We start from the raw sequence: 24,606 nt of genomic DNA, 5'->3' as shown, positions 1-24,606 counted from the left end.
ATGGCAATATTTCATTCTTTTTAATGGCTGAGTAGTATTTCATTATTATACACACACACACACACACACACACACACACACACACACACACACACACACACACATCTTCTTAAGCCAACTGTCTGTTGATGGGAACTTGGGTTGTTTCCATGTCTTGGCTATTGTAAATAGTGCTGCTGTGAACACCAGGGTGCACATATCTCCTCAAATTAGTTTTTGCTTTTTCCGGATATATATCCAGGAGTGGGATTGCTGGATCATATGGCAGCTCTATTTTTAGTTTTTTAAGGAAACTTCATACTGTTTTCCATAGTGGCTGCACCAAATTATATTCTCACCAACAATGTACGGGGGTTTCCTTTTCTCCACACCCTCTCCAGCATTTATTATTGTTTGTAGACTTTTTGATGACAGCCATTTTGACTGGTATGAGGTGATACCTCATTATGGTTTTAATTTGCATTTCTCTAATAATTAGTGAGTTGAGCATCTTTTCATATGCCTGTTGGCCATCTGTATATCTTCATCATAATAATTACCGAGAATCATCAGATATCCAGTGTTCAAGTTTCCCCAATTATCTCTATTTTTTTTTTTCTGGAGTTAGTTTGTTTGAACTGCATCCAAACAAGGCCTAGACACTGCATTTGAATGATATGTCTTGTAAGTCTTTTTCATCTCTTTTTTCCTTCTTTCAATGTATATATCCAATAAACTGGTGTTTGTCCTGTAAAGTTCTCTGCCTGCTGGGACTTGAAGATTATATGTACCTGGTGTCACTTGACATGTTCCTCTGTCACTGGATTTCCTATACACTGATATCTGGAGGCTTGATTTGACTTAGGTTTTTTTTTTCCCCCCAAGGATATTTTATAATTTCTAGTTCTTCCTAAACTGAAGAGTATTTATTAACCTAAGAAAATATTTTGTATGTAAACAAAAGTTAAGAAGCTTGTTTAATTTCTATTAACTACACTTAAAAGAAAAAGAATAAAAACTATAGACCACCAAAAGGTAATATTAAGTTAAAAAAAATCTTAAATAATTGAGAAATCGAATAATCATGTATTTTATCAAGTCAACTAAATATTTTTCTGAGTTTCATAAATAAGACCCTGTCTACACTGAACCACATATTATCTATTTACATTTAGTCCAGTCATAATTTTACATCATTTTGTTGAAGTTATTTCTTTAAATAATTTGTTACTACTCTAAATGTTAGATGTACATTTGAAAGTTATTTTATTGCTTTAACATTAGGCTGCCAAAACATTTTACAAAAACATTAATTAGAATAAATTTTTTGTACTTTGCCTTACCATGTTACAGAGTCCCTCATGAACTGTACAATCTAATGTACCAAACTTAAGCTGACCGTAAAGATGCTTTGATGCTTTTCGTAACTCTGGCAATAAAGCTCGACATGGTGGACACCACTATGAAAGAAAAAATATTCATAAGCACTGAGCCAAATGAAACAAAAAAACACACACCATTTTTACAACAAGCAAATGCTAAGTAAGACAAACCATACTTAGTTACAAATCTTACGCATTTATATTCTCAGTCCTCGGAGGGGAGGGGCAAGTATATCAGCCTTTCTTAGAAGTAATATGTGACAGTGGCCAAACTGAGTAACATTATTCTAATATTCATGGTTCAAGGTTACCCAGAAAATGTTTTTTTGCTGCGACAAGAGAAAATGACAATATTGAAATTTGACAGATAAACATAACTTACAGGGGCAAAAAAATCAACTAGCCATGGTTCTTTGTCATTGGCAGGAAAATTTTGAGGTCCCAGTGTGGTAACATGAGAATTAACACTTTCTTTGGCAAAGGCAAGTATATCATAAAGAATCTTCTTTCCTTTGAAACAGAAAAGAGAAAAATTAAAATCTACATTCTGTCTTTTTATCCACAGAAACATTTCAAAGCTTTTGTACTTGAAATATTAAAGAGAAGATAAACTTATTAACAAATTAATTTTGTTGAGGTTTTAGTGTTCTGTATACTAATACACACATAGGTTTGCTCTGCCAAGAGAAACCTTTCCTTTACTCTGTTTCTTAGAGGATCAGATAAAATGTCAAGATCTCTTTGAAAAGTTCCTTCATCCTCAGAGGCAGAATAATTTCCTTGCAGTTGAGTTCTTTTTGCTTACATGAACTACTGTTACAGCCTCTTAAATCTGTTTCTTCAACCTAGACTTCTCTTATGAATTCAAAACCTGTATTACCAACTGCCCAGTGGAAATATTTACTTGGATGTCATATAAACATTTTAAACAAAGTATACCCAAATTGAAGTTGAGCTATTTTCCCCTAAACTTGCTCCTTTTCTCACCTTCCCTACCTCGGCAATGGCATAATCATCCACTAGGTGCCTAAATAAGATTTCCCAGAGTTATTCTTGCCTTTTTTCTTTGCCCTTGTATCATAGCTCCATCTCTTACCATCTCCAACCCCAATTTAGGCTACTGCCTAAATTTAGTCTGACCTACTGAAATAACCAAGCTGGTCTTTCTGTTCTGCCTTCCTTAACTAATTCATTTTCTACATTGCTACCACAGGCAAGTTACAAAATCATTCATCTGATCATGTCGTCCCCTTGCTTAAAGACCACTGCCTAAAGAATATACTCCTTGGCTTGGCAAATAATAGCTTTCTTAGGACCAGCACATAGTCCATTTTCCCATGTGCCCTCTGATTTATTCACTCGATAGTCAATACTAAGTCAAGCACCTATTATGTGTCAGGTCCTGTTTTAAATGCCATAGTGCATGCAAAATTTAAAAAGATACAGACCTTCTCCTTAAGGTGTTCACAGGCCAGCAGAAGAGAGATTTTCATAAATATTTAAATAGAGTGAAAAAATGACACCACATTCTCCTGCTTTTTTCTCACTCTTTACCTGCTGCTGCTTGAATTGCTTCATGAATTCTATCTTTGACAGTCCCTTAAAAGTGACCCATAGGGCCCTGATTTTGTCTCTCTATGCACTTTTGACAAGCTCATACTCACCCAAGGCTTCAATTACCATTGATATGATGATCATTTGTATCTACAGTTTTAGCCCAAACTCTTCTCCTAAGGACCAGGCCTATATTCAACTGTGAACTGGGGGTGTGTACTCCATGGCACCTCCTCCCCTAGTGTTTTGTTCTCTTCCTCACAGAATGGTGCAATCAGTCACTCAGTTGCCAATTCACCAAGTCAGAAGCTTGGGTTTCCTTTTCTTATTCCCCTACATCTAAACACAATCACTGGGGCTTCCCTGGTGGCACAGTGGTTGAGAATACGTCTCCCAATGCAGGGGACACAGGTTCGATCCCTGGTCCAAGAAGATCCCACATGCTGCGGAGCAACTAAGCCTGCACGCCACAACTACTGAGCCTGTGCTCTAGAGCCTGCAAGCCACAACTACTGAAGTCTGCATGCCCTAGAGCCGGTGCTCCACAACAAGAGAAGCCACTGTAATGAGAAGCCCACGCACTGCAATGAAGAGTAGTCCCCGCTCACCACAACTAGAGAAAGCCTGCACACAGCAACGAAGACCCAATGCAGCCAAAAAAAAAAAGAAAAAACAAACACACACACACACAAAACCAAAAACCCCCCAAAAAACCCCCCACAATCATCAATTTATACTGATTTTGTATTCTTGGTATTTAAAAACTCTGTCCACTTCTTTTCATCCACATTACCACTATTTAGATAAGGGAGCCATCTCCTCTTACATAAATGACTGCATCAGACTTCTACCTGCTCTCCCGTCGTCCAATTTTTGTTTCTATCCATTCTAGGCAGCCAGTAGCCTTTCTAAAATGTAGAACTAGTTAAATCATATCTCTGCTTAAATCCATGAATCCCTCTGCTTTGCCTCCAGGATAGAGTCCAAATTACTTTACCTGACAGAGGAAACACATAATTTGGACCCCTGGTGCCCTCTCAAGCCTCAAGTCTCATTCCTTTCCACACTCAACATTCCAGTTATCCTGAAATCCTTGCTTTCTAAGAATGAATGAGGTACCCTTTTATTTCAGAGTCCATGAATACATTTGCTGGTTCCTGGGCTTGGAATGTGTTTAACACCTCTTTATTTGTATAACCATTACTTCTACTTTAGATCTCAACGAAGAGCTTTCTTTCTCTAACCTCAGAAAATTATTCCATCAATATGTTCTGCCTAAGTGCAACCCATACTTATCTCTTATGGTAGTCAGTCTCCAAGATAGCCCCCAATGATCCCTACCTCAGGTACTCATACCATTGCTGTACCAGGGTTGGTGTATGTGACCAATAGGATATGGTGGATGTGACGGTTTATATTATATGAGATCAGATTATCATTGCTTGTGTGTGTGTGTGTGTGTGTCTCTGATAATTCATTCTGAGAGAAGTGAGTAGCCATACAGAGAGGACCACCTGGTAAGGAACTGAGGCCTCCTGACTATGCCATGAGCCAGCTTGGAACCAAATCTGCCAGCCTCAGTCTAACCTTCAGTTGGCTGTAGTCCTTACCCACCCTGACTGCAACCTCATGCGAAAACCTGAGCCAGAACCACTCAGCTAAGCTGTTCTCAGATTCCTGAACATCAGAAACTGTGTTAGTTAATAAATGTTTGTTGTTTTAAGCTGCTAAGTTTTGGGGTAATTTATTACTCAGAAATAGATAATACTCCTCACTTCAGACATTTTAAAAGTTGCCCATCTACTTGTCTGTTTTCTCTACTAGTTCATAATGTTCATAATAAACACCTATTTAAATCCAATACTCAATACCTATTTAAATCCAAAGAAATAATACAAGTTATGCTATAAAGTTAGTGACAACATACAAAAGGAAGTACTTGGGTATTCATGGTATATTACAGGGAGAAAATGCTTTATGCAAAGTTTTGAAGGGTGACTTGGAGTTTGCTAAATATTTTGAGGGGCAGGGAGAAATAATTACAATGCAGGAGCAAGAAAAAAATCTTGTGTAAACGCATAGGAGTGAAAGAACATATTTTCAGTGATCTACAAGTAGCAGAGCTAAGATTATTTGGAGGGGCAGAGGTGGGAGATGAGGCTGGAAAAACAGGCAGAGGCAGAGAGTGAATGTACCCTATTAATTTAACAACTATTTACTGAGCTACTATGCACCAGCATCCTAGGTGCTGGAAATACAGTGGTGAGCAAGACAAGTCATTGCTCCTATGCTAAGGAATCTGAAGTTTATTCTAAAAGAGATCAAGAGATTCAAGGCAAAAAAAGTGACATGTGAATGTTCTAGGTATTCTAGGGTAATAAATCTGCAAATAAAACAAGGAATTAATTGTAAAGAGAAAATGCTATGAGGCAATTATATTGGAGAATATTAAAGAAGATGATGGACCTGAAATAAGGCAGCGAGGGGGAATCTGAGAAATATTTCATAGGTGAAAAAGAACAGAACTCCATTATTAAAACTTGGGTCATTTCCAGCATTTTCAGGAGGTGGCAGAGTTTAGCGTGGCTATAAGCCTAGGCTTTGGAGTCAGACACATTTGGATACAAAATCTACCTTGACCAATTACTAGTTGTCATGGGCAAGTTACTTTCTCTTTCTGAGCCTCAGTTTTCTCCCTTGCTAGGCTGTTGTGAAGATAAAAATGGATATGCACAATATGAAAATTCTTTTAGAAAAACATCTCATTTATAAAAGATACTGAATAAACAGTAGTTACTATTAAGTTTATCTTGTCAAGTCTTTGCTCACAAAATTCCTTCAGTCTACAGGGCCTCACTTGTTTTTCTCTTATTTGCTTTGGGAAATTGAGTATTCAAATGTCATTTTAATTCAAAGATCACCTCCTGACCTATACTATGCAAAAGTCTCTTTATTTGATCTTATAATTTATACATGACTATTAGTGTTTTTCATATTTTCTTATAAATCTCCCTGCTCTCACCCACCACTAGATGATATTTTAAGCTTCTTGAGAGCAGAGTCCATGTCTTATAATTTTGCATTCCTAACACCTAAAAGAGTGCTTGTCATGTAACAGGCATAGTTATCAATATCTGTTATTTACTGTGTTATAGTCAGGAGTTTATGTCTCTCTTTTGCTACATTTGACCTTTTTTAGGACAGGGACGATGTTGTATTCCAAACCCTAGGAATTGGAACTGTACTTTCATGATGCAGGGCTAAAGTCCCAAACAAGGTGAAATGCAGAAATATAAATTCAAGAGAGATAACACAGCAGTTAATGGAGATGTCTGGTCATCTAGTGTTTGAAAAATCCAAAACAATGTCTAGAAATTGCCCCTAATGATTGAGATGCTACATTTGGCACACTGAAATGGAAACTAGGTGTTTCTTATTTTTGTCAACAAGACAAACCCTGAAATTCCTTACTAGCCTGACAAGTCATCAGAGCTCTTGCTGAAACAGTGATCAAAATATTGGGGAGAAAAAAGGGATTTATTTTAGACAGTAAAGAAGATAAAACAACTATATTTAATTCAAAATATCTTTCCCCACAAGAAACAAATTTACTAATAAGTGACAGCAAAGTTATTTTTCATAATCATGTCCATATAAAACAAGGGTAAAAAGTAGAATTAAGAATTACTATTTGAAAATCGAGAAATTTTTATCACTTTTTCCCTTCTTACCATGATGAATTTCAAATTCCTTAGTTCCTTGTCCTTTAAATACTGCTAGACATGGCTGAAAAACATAGAGATTACTACAGATGTCTGGTGCAGACGAACAGTCAAACTTGCCAACCTGAAGTATAAAGAGAAGGTTTAATCCATTGAAAATAAAATCTTACCCATTCAGTTAAATATTCATAAGGATAATCCAAAAATGACATTGCTATAACAACAAAGCTTCTAAATAGAAGTTAATGGACCATGAAAGTAAGAGACAGAAATAATTAATTTACATTTAACACTGAAACTAAATTTAGTTATATAAAAAAAAATGCCTCCGGGCTTCCCTGGTGGCGCAGTGGTTGAGAGTCTGCCTGCCGATGCAGGGGACACGGGTTCGTGCCCCGGTCTGGGAGGATCCCACATGCCGCGGAGCGGCTGGGCCTGTGAGCCATGGCCGCTGAGCCTGCGCGTCCGGAGCCTGTGCTCCGCAACGGGAGAGGCCACAGCAGCGAGAGGCCCGCATACCGCAAAAAAAAAAAAAAAAAAAAAAAAAAAAAAAAAATGCCTCCTAGAGATTTCAAAAACCTGAGAGGAAATTTCCAAGAAAATATTAAGTTGTTTAAGAAACCACCCTTCTAAAAATGTAGAGAATATTTATATAATCTTGGGGTGGGGGAAAGAGAGAATGTCTTAAGAGAGACCCTACAAGCAGAAATAATAAAGAAGAAGGTTCACATTTTCATACAGTATGGAAAAATCCAGTGGGCAAATGATAAAGCAAAAAAAATATTTGTAGCATTTAAGACAAAGGATCTAATAAGAAATAAAAAGATGAACATCCTATCAGGAGAAAGAAAATGGGCCAGAGACATACATGGAAAATAAAGTAGAAAGCAAATAAATGAAAATGAGTATTATTAACAAATCGCTTTTGGCCTATCAGAACAGTGTTAATTATAAAGAATGATAATACCAGGGCTGGCACTGGTATAGAGAAATGGTCACTTACATGCTGTCAGTAAGAATATAAACTGATACAAACTTCCTGGAAGACTCTGGTAATGAGGATAAAAAACTTTGAAGAAAATATATAACCTTGGTTCAAAAAATTCCTCATACTGCATTTTTGCAGTATATCTTTTTGATATAAAAATGGAAACAAAGTCACCAGTAAAAGAGGATTTGTCAAACAATCATGGTGTAACCATACAGTGAAATACTGCTTGGTCTTTAGGATGATGACTGATACATTTACATGTACATACATGTACATACACACATATATATTACACTGGTATGTGGAAAAATTTATATCACTAAATGGAAAATTTTATGAAAGAGAATTTAGTGAATCTAATTTGATTAAAAAGCATACATATAAATTTACATGTATGTCTATTACAATGGCCATTACAATATGCATATATGTGCACACACATACATATGCCCACACTTAAAAAGCTTGGAAAGTTATAACAGTAAATTCTTAGTAGGTTTATTAACAGTGGAGAAAATGTGGATAATTTTTAGGCATCTACTTTAATTCATTTTTGTGCTTATTTATATATGCTAATTTAAAATAATGAATATGAAATTACTTACATAAAGAAATAAGAATTTAAAAAAGGGAAAGATACCCTATTCTATAGTATGCATTCCAGAAAAACTATCATATAGATTTATCACATACCAACTACCCAAGAGAAATGAAGGTTAACCTTTTTCGGATATCATTTTAACTTTTAATAGAAAAAAGAAAACGCAACAGAAGAACAAAGGCATTTAGGGGTTTCTTAACCTAGAATTTCAAATAAACATTTTTATGTTATTTAAAACATAACTTTATGTACTAAATTAAGAAGAGAGCACATAAGCAGAAGGCTAGGCAGAATACACTTTTCTTACTTGAATATGTTCATTTTTAAGTAGAGTTTTTAGTTTCTTCAACTCAGGATCATTTGAATTTTCATTTTTTCCAAAATGAAAAAATAAGAGCCACCGATGATGAGCCAAACGATCCTTAAAAGTGATTAAAGAAGAAAGTGATAAAGGAAAAGAAACATCAGAGATGGGAAATCCTAAGAGTTCTATCAATAATTTCTATTTCTTCGACTTAATTTTAACTATCCTACCCATTACTTCAAAAATATTGTCTAAAATTCAGACCCAGTCATATTCTTATTTTGTAGTTTATTTGGAATAATGCTATATAAATCAATTATATAATATTACACAAAGAAAAGAGTCACTAAATCATAAAATCTTAAAGACAATGACTGTGCCAGGAAAAAGTATGATTTCAACAACACAGAGCCAAAAGGCTGGAAGGTGGGGAAGTCAGATTTCTTCAGGTTTAACAAAAAGTTTGGTAGGGATATAGACTTAGAACACTCTGGGATCAAAAAGTAGAGAAAATAATTGATTCTACTACAAACTGAATATTTCTAAAGTTGTTTCTTAATTCTCAGTGAACAATACAGACAGTTCTGTAAGCGAGAACAAAGAGCTCCAGATCAGATCCAAAGTTGCTTTGTGATCAAAATCTTGCCTTTTCTGGTGCACCTCCTGCAGCCTACCTTCAGGACTAGTTAGGTTTCCAAAACTACAGATCCACACTAAAGCTGCAACGCCAGCAACCCTGGCATTAGAGTTCAACCTAGAACCAACTGATATATATATATAAATCCTTTGAAACTGCTACTTCTTCTCCAAAATGAGTAAAACAAATGCTGATTTTAAAATGTTAAGTTCTGAAATGCTACCAACATTTAATACTATTTATCATTAAAAAAAATATTACCTCTAGTGTGTTTGCCGAAAGTAGTTCAAAATCTGGAAGGTTATGCATTATTTCCAAATATATTTCTTTAGCATCCAATGAATTAAGAAACTAGAATTAAGAGAATCATATTGTAATCTTTTTAATCAACATTCACTTATTTTAGTGTCTTAGTTTTTCAGTTTTCAGAGAAAGAACTTTTAAGGAAAAAAATCATAGAAGTTACACAGTTTTTAAGCTAATTATCCTAAATGTTGTCTTTTTCCAAAAAAAAAGGACAGTATATCATATTGTGGCAATTATTAAACTGGGTTGTTTCTTTAAAAAATAGTGATGTAAAATAAATTTCATTATTAGGTGTTTCATTACCTGGAATTTTCTATTAACTGTGCAGCATATTCTATGATAATCCTCAAAATAACCTGGAGTGACCTCTGGCTCACTGGGAAAAAGCTATGGTATGTTCAGTGTAATTTTAATGCTAACATGTTTTACAGAATGCCAAAGCTTTATGAATTCTTTAAAAATTGTTAAAACACAAGAATATTTGGTGATCGAAGATGCTTCATACCCCAATCAATAATTAATAGGAATTAAGATAAGAAAAACTTATTATTGGAAAACTGGAATGGACTTTGTTTATTATAGAGATTTTTAGAAATAATGTACCAAAACCAAACCACTTAGGAGTTTTACAGAGTAAAATGTATATATATAAAATATATATTTTAAATTAACTATATTTTAGATCTAGGTCTCTTATTTAAAACAAAACAACTGAAATAGACACATCTCGATTCTAACAAACCTACTTTATTTCTGTCCATATTTTATCCTCAGCATATTTTTCTCATAGAACTCTCTTTGCTCTTCTAATTCTCATGGAAGCAGCTGCTATTACAAACAGTGCAGCAATAGTTACATCAAGAAAATGTATACAGGGGTTGATGAAACAGTTTATTGTATATCTTTAATTATAATAAACTATGTTTGAAATTCATATATTACTTGAAAGATCTAAAACTCCATTAAAAACTTGTAGGAACTACCACTGTATTCACAGTTTAATTGTGTTCGACATGAGAATAATCAATAGAAACAATGGCTATAACATAAGTACAGAAAACTCAGATTTTCAGCTTAAAAAAATCTATAGCATATTCTCAAAAATCTATGAAATAACTTATTACCAAAGGGCTTAAAAGGCCAAAACAGAAGACTTTCATGTCTCAGTACTATAAGCTCATTCACTTTAGTCATATTCATGAAGATTTTACTAAAAATACTCCCATAGCAGCTTATATAAATATGTAAGTTACAAATCCAGTAGAACCTCCTTATAAACCTGTTTGTTTTAGAGTAAAATTTGGCAGTTACATCTAGAAGGGCACTGTGCAGCCTCTGAATTTCACCTGCCAGACATATTTAGCTGGCATAGTGTTTTACATTTTTTAAAACTTGAATGCTTTTAGGAGGGACAGGGACTTCTAATTCGCCACTCTGTGTTGTCACATTTCTAATATCACTCATTTATGTTTCCTAAGATCATATCTGAGCTTGCTGTTTTATATCAAAAAGCCCAAAGACCTCACTGAAATATGAGACTGTAGTACTGAAGGCAAAAGCCTATATTAAGTGTTGGCCAGGGTACAGGCAATCCTCATGAGCTAATGGCACAGTGTAAATAAACCCAATTTTTCTGGGCATTCTGGCAATATGAACTGAATTTAAAATTGCTGCAGCCATCTCATTCTGAACAGGTAACAGAAGAAGCGCACAAAGGTGAACAAGATAGTTCATTACAACACTGCTTACAATCATGAAAAACTAGAAACAAATATCAAGAGAGGACTGATTAAACTCAGTATGTTACATTTAGTCAACGGATTACTATTCAGGAATTGTTGATGTATTTTTGATTGATGTATATATTTATAGGAATTATTGTATATACTACTATTCAGGGACACACACACACAATATAAGGCACATAAGTAGGCACTACACATAGTACTTATGTGCCAGATATTCTTCTAGGCATTTGGGATATATCTATGGAAAATCCAAACTTAAAATTTACTGCAGAAGAAAAATAATGAAAGAGTAAATAAGTAAATTACAGTGTATGTTATAAGGAGATAAGTGCAATGGAGGTGGATTATGGAAAGATTTTAAAGACAGAGCCACAGATTTCCCTGATGAATACGGTATAGGTTACATGGTATGAGAAAAAGAGGGGTCAGGAATGACTCCCAAGGTCTTTGGCCTTAATGATAAAAGATGAAGTTTTCATCAACTGAGATGGGGAAAAACTGGGTACAGCAGATGTATGGGGAAATATCAGGAGTATAGTTACAGATCTAAGTTCAAGACATCAATTAATATCCCAGGGGAAATACTGCATGGGCTGGAGAATATCCACATCTGGGCCAAAGACAAAACTGGTGAGTTGTCTGCATGAAGTCATAATTGTATGTACATATAGGTAGAGACCTGGAAGGGTATGTACCAAGATTTGACGGTGCTTGCCTATGGGTGATTTAATTTTAATGAACTTTGTATCTTTCTTTATACATTTATATACCAAATATGAATTTCTGTAATGAATATGTATAATCCTGTCAGTACCAAAAAAGGAAAAATTAAAATACAGAAAACTAAAGGTAGTCTGTCTTATATCAGTCTGTTTTTCTTTGTGGGTTCTCTAGGGACCGATCCGATATCCCAGTATTTGTCTCAGCTCCTTGACAACTATCTTGAACCTCAGTTTCCTCATTTATAAATTTAGGAATGTGAACCACACCAGGAGATTGCCAAACTGAGTTTACACCAGAATCAAACAGGGTGCTTTAAAAAAACAGATACCAGATTCCATCTAAACCTACCAATGATCTATATTTTAACATTAGAAAATATACAAATAAATGGAAACCAATAAATAGTCATTTAACCTAAGAATGTACTCCATACCTTTGGGTTTTTAAAACTGTAATGGTTTATGCCAGTTTAAAAATAATCCTTATAGCTTAACTTTATAAACTGAAGTATTAAACAGAATCCCAGAAATTAAATATTCCAAATAATTAAGTGTCCTATAATCAGATGATATAAACTGGTTCACTGTTTTGCTCATTGTTTACAAAATGATGTATTTGAATACGTGTGTGTGTAAAGAAATTAAAGTGATTCATACCAAAATACCACTCTTCTCTTTGTTATTTAAAGTGGCTCCAGGAGGAAAATATGCAGTAGTACTTGTTGTAATGTCCAAACTTTTACAAAGGTTGTCCTGGGTGGCACAGTCCATCCATCCTACATTAACAAGACCATCCTAAAATGGAAAGAAACAAAAAATCGTGTTGTAAGTGGAAGAAAAAGTTAAAAGGATTTATATTTAGCAAAAATAACTTTTCTACTATTACACTTTTAAAAAGAACACTCAAAAAATGATGCAGATTGGAATAACATGATTAATAAATTTAATCTAACATCCGATAAATGGATAAAGAAGATGTGGCACATATATACAATGGAATATTACTCAGCCATAAAAAGAAACGAAATTGAGCTATTTGTAATGAGGTGGATAGACCTAGAGTCTGTCATACAGAGTGAAGTAAGTCAGAAAGAGAAAGACAAATACCGTATGCTAACACATATATATGGAATTTAAGAAAAAAAATGTCATAAAGAACCTAGGGGTAAAACAGGAATAAAGACACAGACCTATTTGAGAATGGACTTGAGGATATGGGGAGGGGGAAGGGTAAGCTGTGACAAAGCGAGAGGCATGGACATATATACACTACCAAACGTAAGGTAGATAGGTAGTGGGAAGCAGCCGCATAGCACAGGGAGATCAGCTCAGTGCTTTGTGACTGACTGGAGGGGTGGGATAGGGAGGGTGGGAGGGAGGGAGATGCAGGAGGGAAGGGATATGGGAACAGATGTATGTATTCACTTTGTTATAAAGCAGAAACTAATTTAAAAAAAAATTACACCTTACATAGGAAACATTTTCAAGCATACACAGAACATTAACAATCTTTGTAAGTGGCAAACTCCCAACCCATAAGGCAGCTTCAATAGTGTTAAAGTATCAACAACAGACTGCATTCCCTGACCATAATATGATGCGAGCTAAATAAGTAAAATAACAAAATGACAAAAAATAAAGTTTAGAAATGACAAAAACACTAATATATAACTTTCTGGTTAAAGAGGAACTCTAATGGAATACTTAGAAGCGAATGATAATGAAAGCACCACATGTTAAAATGTATTGAACACAGCTAATTAATTAGAAACAGCTATGAATACATTTATCAGAAAACAAGAAAGATTACAAATAAGTGAGATAAATGTTTAAGAAATCACCAAAGAAAATATATGGAATCAGTTTTTAAATGTGTTTCTTAACATGGTGATACAATTTTACAAAGTAATTGATGCTTACCAACATCCCACTTAACCTGAGACGTGTCTGTGAAGTCAAACAATCTGGTGGGGGAAAAAAAAAATTATAAGGCAATTTCAGCTTAAGTCTGTACTTTCATTTGCTGTTCCCCCAAACCATCATGTTGATTCTTAGGCAATTAATTGGGCTGTGCTGGTAAATACTGAGACTTTTATTTACTAGGTAGACATAGAGGTCAATGTCTCATTCTTCTCCCTCCCCTCGTCCCCTTTTCTCTCCCTACCCCTCCCTTCCCTCTCCTTAGTCTTTTATTCTCTCCCCTTAGTTTCTCAGGATTTCCAGCTAAAGAAAAAAGAAGGAATTCCCTCTCAAGTACCTCTTCAGGATCTTATTATCAAATGTCTCCTCCTATCAAGAGTCCCCTTTATCCAAGAGATCTCATGATTTGGAGTAATAAAATGTAATGCCTATTTGATAAATAACATATGTGCAGAATCCTTAAAATACAATACAATCTTAGAATAGCTTCTTCACTATTTTTATGTAAGTCCTATAAATATGAATGCTACGATACAATGAGATAGATTTAGAAGAAAGGGAGATGCAGCATCACAGAGCTCACGGGGATAGGTAAAATCAATCTACCTACGGTAAAAGTAAAACAATGTCAGAAAGCTTTAAAAGTTTTCCTTATGTGTGGAATGGAGAGAAACGTGCATTTGGCCAAAATGAGAGAAAACCCCTCAATGACAGACTAAGTTTAAGGGTGATTTTTGCTGCAAGGCAATACATTCCTAAGATGGGCCTTACCCTATGAGGTGAGTGGCTGATTTTATCTGCAAGGCAATACCTTTCCAACACAGCAGCATAAAGGCTGAGAGGTGAAGTATGGGGAAAATGTCCATGTTGGGATTAAATGTATGAAAATGCATTCATTAATTAGGATATTTTCTAACACTAGGACCAATTTTTAACCAATCTTATTGCTTGAATACAGTTTATGTTTGTGTAGGGTACTGAACTTCCAACTTAATTTACTAGGGGAAAGGGTCCTAGAAACAGAAAGTTATCATCTTCAAATATATACTTTTTTTTTTTTTTTTTAAGGTTGCAGCACATGACATGTGAGATCTTAGTTCCCCAACCAGGGATTGAACCTGTGTCCCCTGCATTGGGAGTGCAGAGTCTTAACCACTGGACCACCAGGGAAGTCCCCCAAATATATACTTTTATGAGGCAAACGTACATTTTTGAAATGAATACATATGAGGGAAAGTCAGTAACTGCAAAAAATTATTTTGTGAGGGTTGTATCTGTCAACAACTAATTATTTTTTCGAAGTGTCAAAAACATTTGTAGCTATCTGATGGTATAATTTACCATAAGTATAATTAAGCTGAAAAATTTGCCCATTGAACATAAACCACATGATACCTTAAGAAATTAATAACTGTAGAGGAGAGATCAAGATGGTGGAGTAGGAAGACATAGAGCTCACCTCCCCTGACAACATAACAAAAATACAACTACATGTGGAAAGTTCTCATGGAAAACTAACTGGAAAATGGCAGAAGAACTCCTACACAACTAAGGCTGCAAGAAAGATTTCCATATAACCAGGTAGGATGGAAAAGGCATAGGGCTGGGACCCCCAGCTGAGTGGGATCTGAAAGGAAGAGAAGGTCCCCATGGGCAGACCCTCAATGTGGGGAGCAAGTGGGTTGAGCCACAGACTGGACATTCCAGTCCTGGGGTCCTGCAAGGAGAAGACAAGCACCCTTGGCTGCCGGGAGAACTGCTGGGACAGACAAAGGGCTAGAGGAGCCTAGACTCTACTCATGAGGAGTACGCATGTGCTGGTTTACCAAAAATCAGGGCGGAGAGAGCTTTGCACTGGCAGCTGCCACTTCGCCACACTCCCCAATCCGAGCTGGTTGAACATCCCGGCCCCGCTCACTCCATACCACAGCCTGGTGCTAGATTTGGGCCAACCAAGCCCTGGGAGAAGACTTGGTCTAGCTATGCAGAGACAGACTGGGGTCCTGGGATATGATCTGGGTGGAGTAGAAGTGGCCACTGTCAGCACTTGCTCAGGTACTGCTGCAGGAGCACCCCGCAGTTTGCCTCCCAGTGGAGCTGATGCTCTGGCTCCACCCACTCAACACAGCAGCATAGCCTTGGAGCTGGGGCAGATAGGTCTGGGAGAAGACTGCCAGGGGGTCAGCCCAGTGCTCTGGTGGTAGCACAGCCACCTCAATCCCTGCAGCCACTACACCCCAATCCCCAGCTCCAGCCTAGTGAATGTCCCAGCCCCATGCACTCCACACCACAGCCTTGCACTAGATCTGGGATAAACAGAAGGAGGGATGAGACCTTGGGATGGTTCTGACTGGAGCCTCGGACGCCTACAGAGGTAGTGTATTGGTCCTTTGTGAGCACATAGGCCTCACTTGCTTCAGCAATCACCTCCTTTGGGGGCAAGGCACCACTCAAGGGGAATGGAGCTTGATTGAGCCCGACCCTCAGGGCATTTACTCCAACAGCTGGGGGAGCAGGCCCTGTCCCTGACAGGGCGGCAACAGCTATGCAGCAAAGAGGAAGTCCCGCCTCACACCCTGAACAGTCTTTAGATCCCCCAAAACCAACCAAACCCCTATCTAGGTGATAACGACCAGCATACCCCAAAGAAAGACATGGCTGGTGTCCATCGTAAACACAGAGTCTACACAGGGATGCTACCACATAAAAACACCCCTTTAAGACCATAATAGATAACTGTTTCTCCTAAATTCAGAGACAGAGACAGTTAAGTAAAATGAAAAGGCAGAGGAAATACTCCCAATTAAAAGAGCAAGAAAAATCCCCTGAAACAAATAATGAAACAGAGCTCACCAGTCTACCAGACCCCAAGTTCAAAAAGGTGGTAATAAAAACGCTAAATGAATTAAGAAAGATCAATATAAATGCAGATCACTGTAACAAGGAACTACAAACTACAAAGATGAACAAATCAAAAATAGATAATTAATTCAATTTCTAAGATAAAAAGAGATCTAGAAGCAATGTACAGCTGACTAAATGACAAAGAAGAATGAATAAGTAAGCTGGAAGACAGAATAATAGAAATCACCCAATCAGAAGAGCAGACAAAGACAAGTGAAAAAAAAATGAACTTACAAGATCTATAAAATAATATAAAATGTGCCAACCTATGCATAATAGGGGTTTGAGAAGGAGGAGAGAGAGAGAAGAGGATCAAAAACTTATTTGAAGAAACTATGGCTGAAAATTTGCCAAACCTGAAGAAGGAAACAGATATCCAGGTACAAGAAGCACAAAGGGTCCTAAACAAGATGAACCCGAACAGACCCACAAGATATATCATAATTAAGATGGCAAAACTTAAAGACAAAAAGAGCATTCTAAAGGCAGCGAGAGAAAAACAGAGTTAATTACAAGGGAACCTCCATAAGGCTATCAGCTGATTTGCAGGCTAGAAGGGAGTGGCATAACATACTAAAAGTTCTGAAAGGAAAAAACCTGCAACCTAGGATACTCTATACAGCAAGATTATCATTTAGAATAGAAGGAGAGAGAAAGAATTTCTCAGACAAGCAAAAACTAAAAAGATTCAGTAATACTAAACCTACTCTAAAAGAAATATTGAAGGGTCTTCTCTAAATGGAAAAGGAGCAAGAAACTATAGGAAAGAGAAAATCAAAATAGGCAAAGCAAATATACAGTAAGAATTTAAGATCACTTAAATAAGCTAGTATGTAGACTAAACAGTCAAAAAATTGTAAAAGTGACTCTATAATAAAAGGACAAGTATAAACACGTAAGATAGGATATCAAAACTGCAAAATACCAGGGAGGGGAATAAAAAATGTACATCTTTTAGAATGTGTTTGAATTGAATGACTATCAGTTTACATTAAGTAGATAGTTATGGGTCAACATACCTGAATTCCAATGGTAACCACAAATCAAAAACATAAAATAGATTCATAAAGACCAAAAAGAAAGGAAGTCACGCATACAACAAAAGAAAATCATCAGACCAAAAGAAAAAACAAAAAAAAATAAAGAACTACGAAAACAACTGGAAAACAAGGATTAAAATGGTAATAAGTACAAACCTATCAACTACTTTAAATGTCAACAGACTAAATGCTTTGATCAAAAGAGTGGCTGATTGGATAAAAAAACAAGAACCTGAAATATGCTGTCTACACTTACTTCAGGATAAAAGACACACACAGACTGAAAGTGAGAAGGAAAATGATATTTCAGGCAAATGGGAATGACAAGAAAGTGGGGGTAGCAATATTCATATCAAACAAAGTAGACTTTAAGGCAAAGGCCATAAAAAAAGACAAAGAAGGGCATTATATAATGATAAAGGAATCAACACAAGAAGAGGATATTATACTCATTAATACATATGCACCTAATATGGGAGCACATAAATATATAAAGCAAATACTAAAAGACATAAAGGGAAAAACTGACAAAAATACAGTAATAGTAGATTTAACACTCCACTGACATCAATGGACAGATCATCCAGACAGAAAATCAAGAAGGAAACAGTGGTTTTAAATGATACAACAGGGCTTCCCTGGTGGCGCAGTGGCTGAGAGCCCGCCTGCCGATGCAGGGGACACGGGTTCGTGTCCCAGTCTGGGAGGATCCCACGTGCAGCGGAGCGGCTGGGCCCGTGAGCCAAGGCCGCTGGGCCTGCATGTCCAGAGCTTGTGCTCCGCAACGGGAGAGGCCACAGCAGTGAGAGGCCCGTGTACCGCAAAAAAAAAAAAAAAAAGAAAAAAAAAGAAATGATACAACAGACCAGCTGGACTTAATAGATTTCTACAGAATACTACATCCTCTGAAAACCCCAGAATACACATTCTTTTCAAGTGCACATGGAACGTTCTATAGGACAGACCACATGCTAGGTCATAAAACAAGCCTCAACAAATTTAAGAGGATAGAAGTTATTTCAAGCATCTTTTCTGACCACAATGATATGAAATCAGAAATTAACTATGGAAAGAAAAACAGAGAAAGAACAAACATGTGGAGGCTGAGCAACATGCTACCAAGAAACAAATGGGTCAAAGATGGAATCAAAGAAGAAATTATAAAATACCTTGAGATTAAGGAAAATGAGAACACATTACAAAATCTCTGGCATGCAGCAAAAGCAATTCTTAGGGGGAAATCCACAGCGATACAGGCCTAACTCAAGAAACAAGAAAAATTTCAAATGAACAATCTCACCAACCACCTAAAAGGATTAGTAAAAGAAAAACAAAGTGCAAAGTCAGCAGAAGGAAGGAAATAATAAAGATCAGAGAGAAATAAAATAGATCGGGAAAAAAAGCAACAAAGAAAAGATCAATAAAACCAACAGTTGATTTTTTGAAAAGATAAATAAAATTGACAAGCCAGGCTCATCAAGAAGAAAAGAGAGGACCCCAATAAAGAAATTAATGAAAGAGGAGAAATAACTGATACCACAGAAATACAAAAAATCACAAGAGAAACACAATGAACAGTTACATGCCAACAAACTGGACAACCTAGAAGAAATGGGCAAATTTTTAGAAACATACAGCCCAGCAAGACTAAATCAAGAAGAAACACAGTTTGAACAGGCTAATCACTAGAAGTGAAACAGAATCTGTAATAATAATTAAAAGAAAAACTTTCTGCAAACAGAAGTCTAAGACCAGATGGCTTCACTGAAGAATTCTACCAAACATAAAGAACTTAAATTAATCCTTCTCCAACTATTCCAAAAAACTGAAGAAGAGGGAACACTTCCAAATTCATTCTATGAGGCCGCTATTACCCTAATCACAAAACTAGACAAAGACACTACCAAAAAAAAAGTTACAGGCCAGTATCTATGATGAATATAGGTGCAAAAATCCTCAACAGAATATTATCAAGCTGAATCCAACAATACCTGAAAAGGATCATACACCATGATCAAGCTGGATTCATTCCAGGATCACAAGGATGGTTCCACATATGCAAATCAATCAGTGTGATACAGCGCATTAACAGAAGGAAAGGCAAAAACCACATGATCATCTCAACAGATGCAGAAAAAGCATTTCACAAAATTTAACATCCGTTCATGATAAAAACTCTCACCAAAGTGGGTGTAGAGGGAACATATTATGACATAATAAAGGCCATTTACAACAAAGCCACAGCCAACATAATACTCAGTGGTGAAAAGTAAAAGCCTTCCCTCTAAATTCAGGAATAAGATGAGGATACCCACTCCCAGAGCTTCTATTCAACAGAGTATTATACGTCCTAGCCACAGCAATCAGATAAGGAAAAGAAATAAAAGGTATCCAAATTGGAAGGGAAAAGGTAAAACTGCCACCCTTTACAGATGACATACAATACTCTATATACAAAACCCTAGTCTTCACCCAAAAAAGTTTAAGAACTAATCAAGGAATTTGGCAAGATAGCAGCATACAAGATTAATACACAGAAATCTGTCATGTTTCTATATACTAGAAATGAAATATAAGTAAAAAAAAAAAATCCCATTTAAAATCTCATCAAGGGCTTCCCTGGTGGCGCAGTGGTTGAGAGTCCGCCTGCCGATGCAGGGGACACGGGTTCGTGCCCCGGTCTGGGAAGATCCCACATGCCGCGGAGCGGCTGGGCCCGTGAGCCATGGCCACTGAGCCTGTGCTCCGGAGCCTGTGCTCCGCAAGGGGAGAGGCCACAACAGTGAGAGGCCCGCCTACCGCAAAAAAAAAAAAAATAAAATCTCATCAAAAAAATTAAATACCTAGGAATAAACGTAACCAAGGAGGTGAAATACCTACACGCTGAAAACTATAAATCACTGGTAAAGGAAATGAAGATGATTCAAAAAAATGGAAAGATATCCTATACTCTTAGATGGGAAGAATTAATGTTGTTAAAATGCATATACTACCCAAAGCAATCTACAGATTTAATGCAATCCCTATCAAAATACCATGACATTTTTCACAGAATTAAAACAAAGAATCCTAAAATTTATATGAAAACACAAAAGGCCCAGAATTGCCAAAACAATTCTGAGGAAAAAGAACAAAGATGGAGGCATAATCCTTCTCAAGTTCAGAATACACTACAAAGCTACAGTAATCAAAAAGCATGGTATTAGTACAAAGACATATAGATGAACAGAACAGAGAGCCCAGAAATAAACCCACACACCTACAATCAATTAATCTATGACAGGGGCTTCCTTGGTGGCGCAATGGTTGAGAGTCCGCCTGCCGGTGCAGGGGACACAGGTTCGTGCCCCGGTCTGGGAAGATCCCACATGCCGCGGAGCGGCTGGGCCCGTGAGCCATGGCCGCTGAGCCTGCACGTCCAGAGCCTGTGCTCCGCAATGGGAGAGGCCACAACACTGAGAGGCCCGCGTACCGCCAAAAAAAAAAAAAAAAAAAAAAAAAAAAAAAATTAATCTACGACAAAGGAAACAACAATATAGAGAAAAGACAGTGTCTTCAACAAATGGTGTTGAGAAAGCTGGACAGATACATGTAAATCAATGAATTCAGAATACTCCCTCCCACCATTTACAAAAATAAATTCAAAATGATTTAAAGGAGAGAGTAATCAAGATGGCAGAATAGTAGAATGTGATGCTTACCTTCTCCCACAAATACATCAAAAATACATCAACATGTGGAACAATTCTCACAGAATATCTACTGAACACTGGCAGAACACCTCAAACTGCTGAAAGGGCAAGAAAATCTCCCTGTAACCAGGTAGGAAAAAAGAAAAAAAAGAAAGCAAGAAAGGAATCGAGACAGGACCTGTGCCCCTGGGAGGGAGCTGTGAAAGAGGAAAGGTGCCAACCCCCTGGCGGGGAGATTGGCCAGGACAGAAGGGGAGCTTCAGAGACTCGGAGGAGAGTGTAGCAGCTAGTTTGCGGCAGCCAGAGTGAAGGAAGAACTGCACAGAAGGTCAGTGCCACCACCCTGCAGTCCCCAGCTGGAGGCACGTGTCTATCAGTGCAGGCAGGGCCTGGGTACTGGAACTCAGGCTTCAGAAATCAGAACTGGGGAGAGGACTGGGGTTGACTGTGTGAAGACAGCCCTGGGGGGTGCTGGAATCCAGTGCGACCATGGCTGGTGGTGTGCACAGAGGAAGCCTGGGCTGCCTTAGAGGCCAGCTGCCATTATTTGGGGGGTGCGTGAGGGGAGGGGCGGGATGAGGGTTGTAGCCTTTTTCCCTGTGCACACACTTGCAGAGGGTAGGGCAGTGCCTGCAAGGGATCCAGGGGACATCACAAGCTGCCACCACTGCCTGCCCAGATGCCAGGAGCAGTTGCAGGCTGCCGCTGCCTCCCTCCTGCACCTCAGGAGTGGTTGCAGGCCACCTCTGCTCCCATCGCATGCTCCAGGGTGTCACCTGAGCTGCCACTGCTGTCAAGAACCCCAGGACTGGGCATCAGCCACTGCATCTGCACACCCCCTATCAAGGATAACAACAAGCACATGCTGAGGAAAGAGGTGACAGGCATCCATACTAAAAACAGCCCCTACAACAAATTAAACCCACACAAGCTACACAGGGACGCCCCCACGTGTAAACAGCCATTCAAGACCACAAGATAATTGTTTTTCCTAAACTCAGGGAGTAAGAGAAATATAACTAAAATGAAGAAGCAGTGGAACCACTTTCAGTTAAAAGACCAAGAGCATTCCCCTGAAAGAACAAATAATGAAATAAACCTATTCAGTCTAATAGACACCGAGTTCAAAAAGGAGATAATGAAAATACTGAAGAAATTAAGAAAGGCTATCAACAGAAATGCAGAATAGTGTAAAAAGGAACTAGAAACTATAAAGAGGAACCAAGAAAAATTAGAAAACTCATTTGCCAACATGAAAGCTGAGTTAAAGCAACGAAAAACAGAATGAATAGTGCAGAAAAACAGATAAGTGATGTGGAAAACAGAATAATGGAAATCACCCAATCAGGACAGCAGACAGAAAACCAAATGAAAAAAAAATGAAAGCAATATAAGAGACCTACAGGATAGTATAAAGCAGTGGTCCCCAACGTTTTTGGCACCAGGGACCAGTGTGGAAGACAAATTTTCCACCAACGGGGGTGACGGTGGGGAGTGGGGTGGGGGTGGGGGATGGTTCAGGTGGTAATGCAAGTGATGGTTCAGGTGGTAATGCGAGTGATGGTTCAGGTGGTAATGTGAGTGAGGGGGAGCGATGGGGAGTGGCAGATGAAGCTTCGCTCACTTGTCCACCGCTCACTTCCTGCTGTGCGGCCCGGTTCCTAACAGGCCACGGTGGTTGGGGACCTCTGATATAAACCGTGCCAACCTATGCATAATAGGGATTCCAGAAGTGGAATAAAGAGAAAAAGGGATGGAAAGTGTATTTGAAGAAATTATGACTGAAAACTTCCCAAACCTAAAGAAGTAAACAGATATCCAGGTACAGGAAGCACAGAGGGTCCCAAACAGACCTACACCAAGACATATGATAATAAAAATGGCAAAAGTTAAAGAGAGGGTTCTAAAGGCAGGAATAGAAAAACAAAAGAGTTAATTACAAGGGAACCGTCATAAGACTATCAGTTGATTTGTCTACAGAAACACTGCAGGCCAGAAGGGACTGGCAAGATATATTCAAACTCCTGAAAGGGAAAAATCTACAACCCAGGATAATCTACCCTGTAAGATTATCATTAGAATAGAAGGAGAGATAAAGAATTTCTCAGGAGACTTCCCTGGCGGTCCAGAGATTAAGACTCTGCACTTCCACAGCAGGGGCATGGGTTTGATTCCTGGTCCAAGAACTAAGATCCTGCATGCCACGTGACGTGGCCAAAAAAAAAAAAAAAATCATCAGAGAGAAAAGAAGTAAGACTCTACAGGAAAGAGAAAATCACAACCTCAAAGTAAGTCACTTAAATAAGCCAGTACACAAATTAAAAAAAAAATCAAAAACTTCTGTGAACGTGAAGATAACCAAAATGAACAGCAAAAGGATGAACATGAAGACATAAAAGGGGACATCAAAAATCATAAGATGTGGGGAGTAAGAAAATGTGTATATATTTCTTTCCTAGAATATATTTGAGCCTATAAGACTACCAGTCTAAGGCAAGCAGAAATAGGAAGGGTTAACATGCTAGAAAAGCAGGGTAACCACAAATCAAAAACATACAATAGATTCACAAAAACCAAAAAGAGAACTCAAGTATAATACAAAAGAAAATCATAAAACCACAAAAGGGTCATCCATTTACAATGCTTGGTGTCAGTTTATTTATCTCTTGTAAAAATAAAATACAGTGTGCGTGTGTGAAAAAAAAAACCACAAAAGGGAAAGCAAAGAGACAAAGAAGAAATATAAAATCAATGGGAAAACAAGGTTTAAAATGGCAATAAAGGGCTTCCCTGGTGGCGCAGTGGTTGGGAGTCTGCCTGCCAATGCAGGGGACACGGGTTCGAGCCCTGGTCTGGGAGGATCCCACATGCCGCGGAGCAGCTGGGCTCGTGAGCCACAACTACTGAGCCTGCGCGTCTGGAGCTTGTGCTCCGCAACAAGAGAGGCCGCGATAGTGAGAGGCCCGCGCACCGCAATGAAGAGTGGTCCCCGCTTGCCACAACTAGGGGAAGCCCTCGCACAGAAACGAAGACCCAACACAGCAAAAATAAATAAATTAATTAATAAACTCCTACCCCCAACATCTTCTTTAAAAAAAAAAGGC

General features: G+C 37.7%; 1 protein-coding gene across 1 annotated transcript in view; it reads right to left on the bottom strand.

Annotated features, from left to right (window-relative positions):
• Positions 1-24,606, bottom strand: part of DNAJC10 (DnaJ heat shock protein family (Hsp40) member C10) — a gene marked incomplete at its 5' end in the record, with an annotated part of 56,650 nt that overhangs the window by 13,544 nt on the left and 18,500 nt on the right. The window contains 7 exons of the mRNA XM_079710620.1: positions 1,323-1,439; positions 1,744-1,871; positions 6,647-6,761; positions 8,537-8,650; positions 9,432-9,521; positions 12,604-12,741; positions 13,867-13,910. Coding sequence (XP_079566746.1) covers positions 1,323-1,439; positions 1,744-1,871; positions 6,647-6,761; positions 8,537-8,650; positions 9,432-9,521; positions 12,604-12,741; positions 13,867-13,910 — 746 coding nt within the window. The remainder of the gene's footprint in view (positions 1-1,322; positions 1,440-1,743; positions 1,872-6,646; positions 6,762-8,536; positions 8,651-9,431; positions 9,522-12,603; positions 12,742-13,866; positions 13,911-24,606) is intronic.

Source organism: Hyperoodon ampullatus (assembly GCF_949752795.1).
Source record: "Hyperoodon ampullatus genome assembly, chromosome: 8".
NCBI lineage: Eukaryota > Metazoa > Chordata > Mammalia > Artiodactyla > Ziphiidae > Hyperoodon > Hyperoodon ampullatus.
Note: the sequence above shows the minus strand (reverse complement) of the source record. Positions and strands in the feature narration are given on the sequence as shown.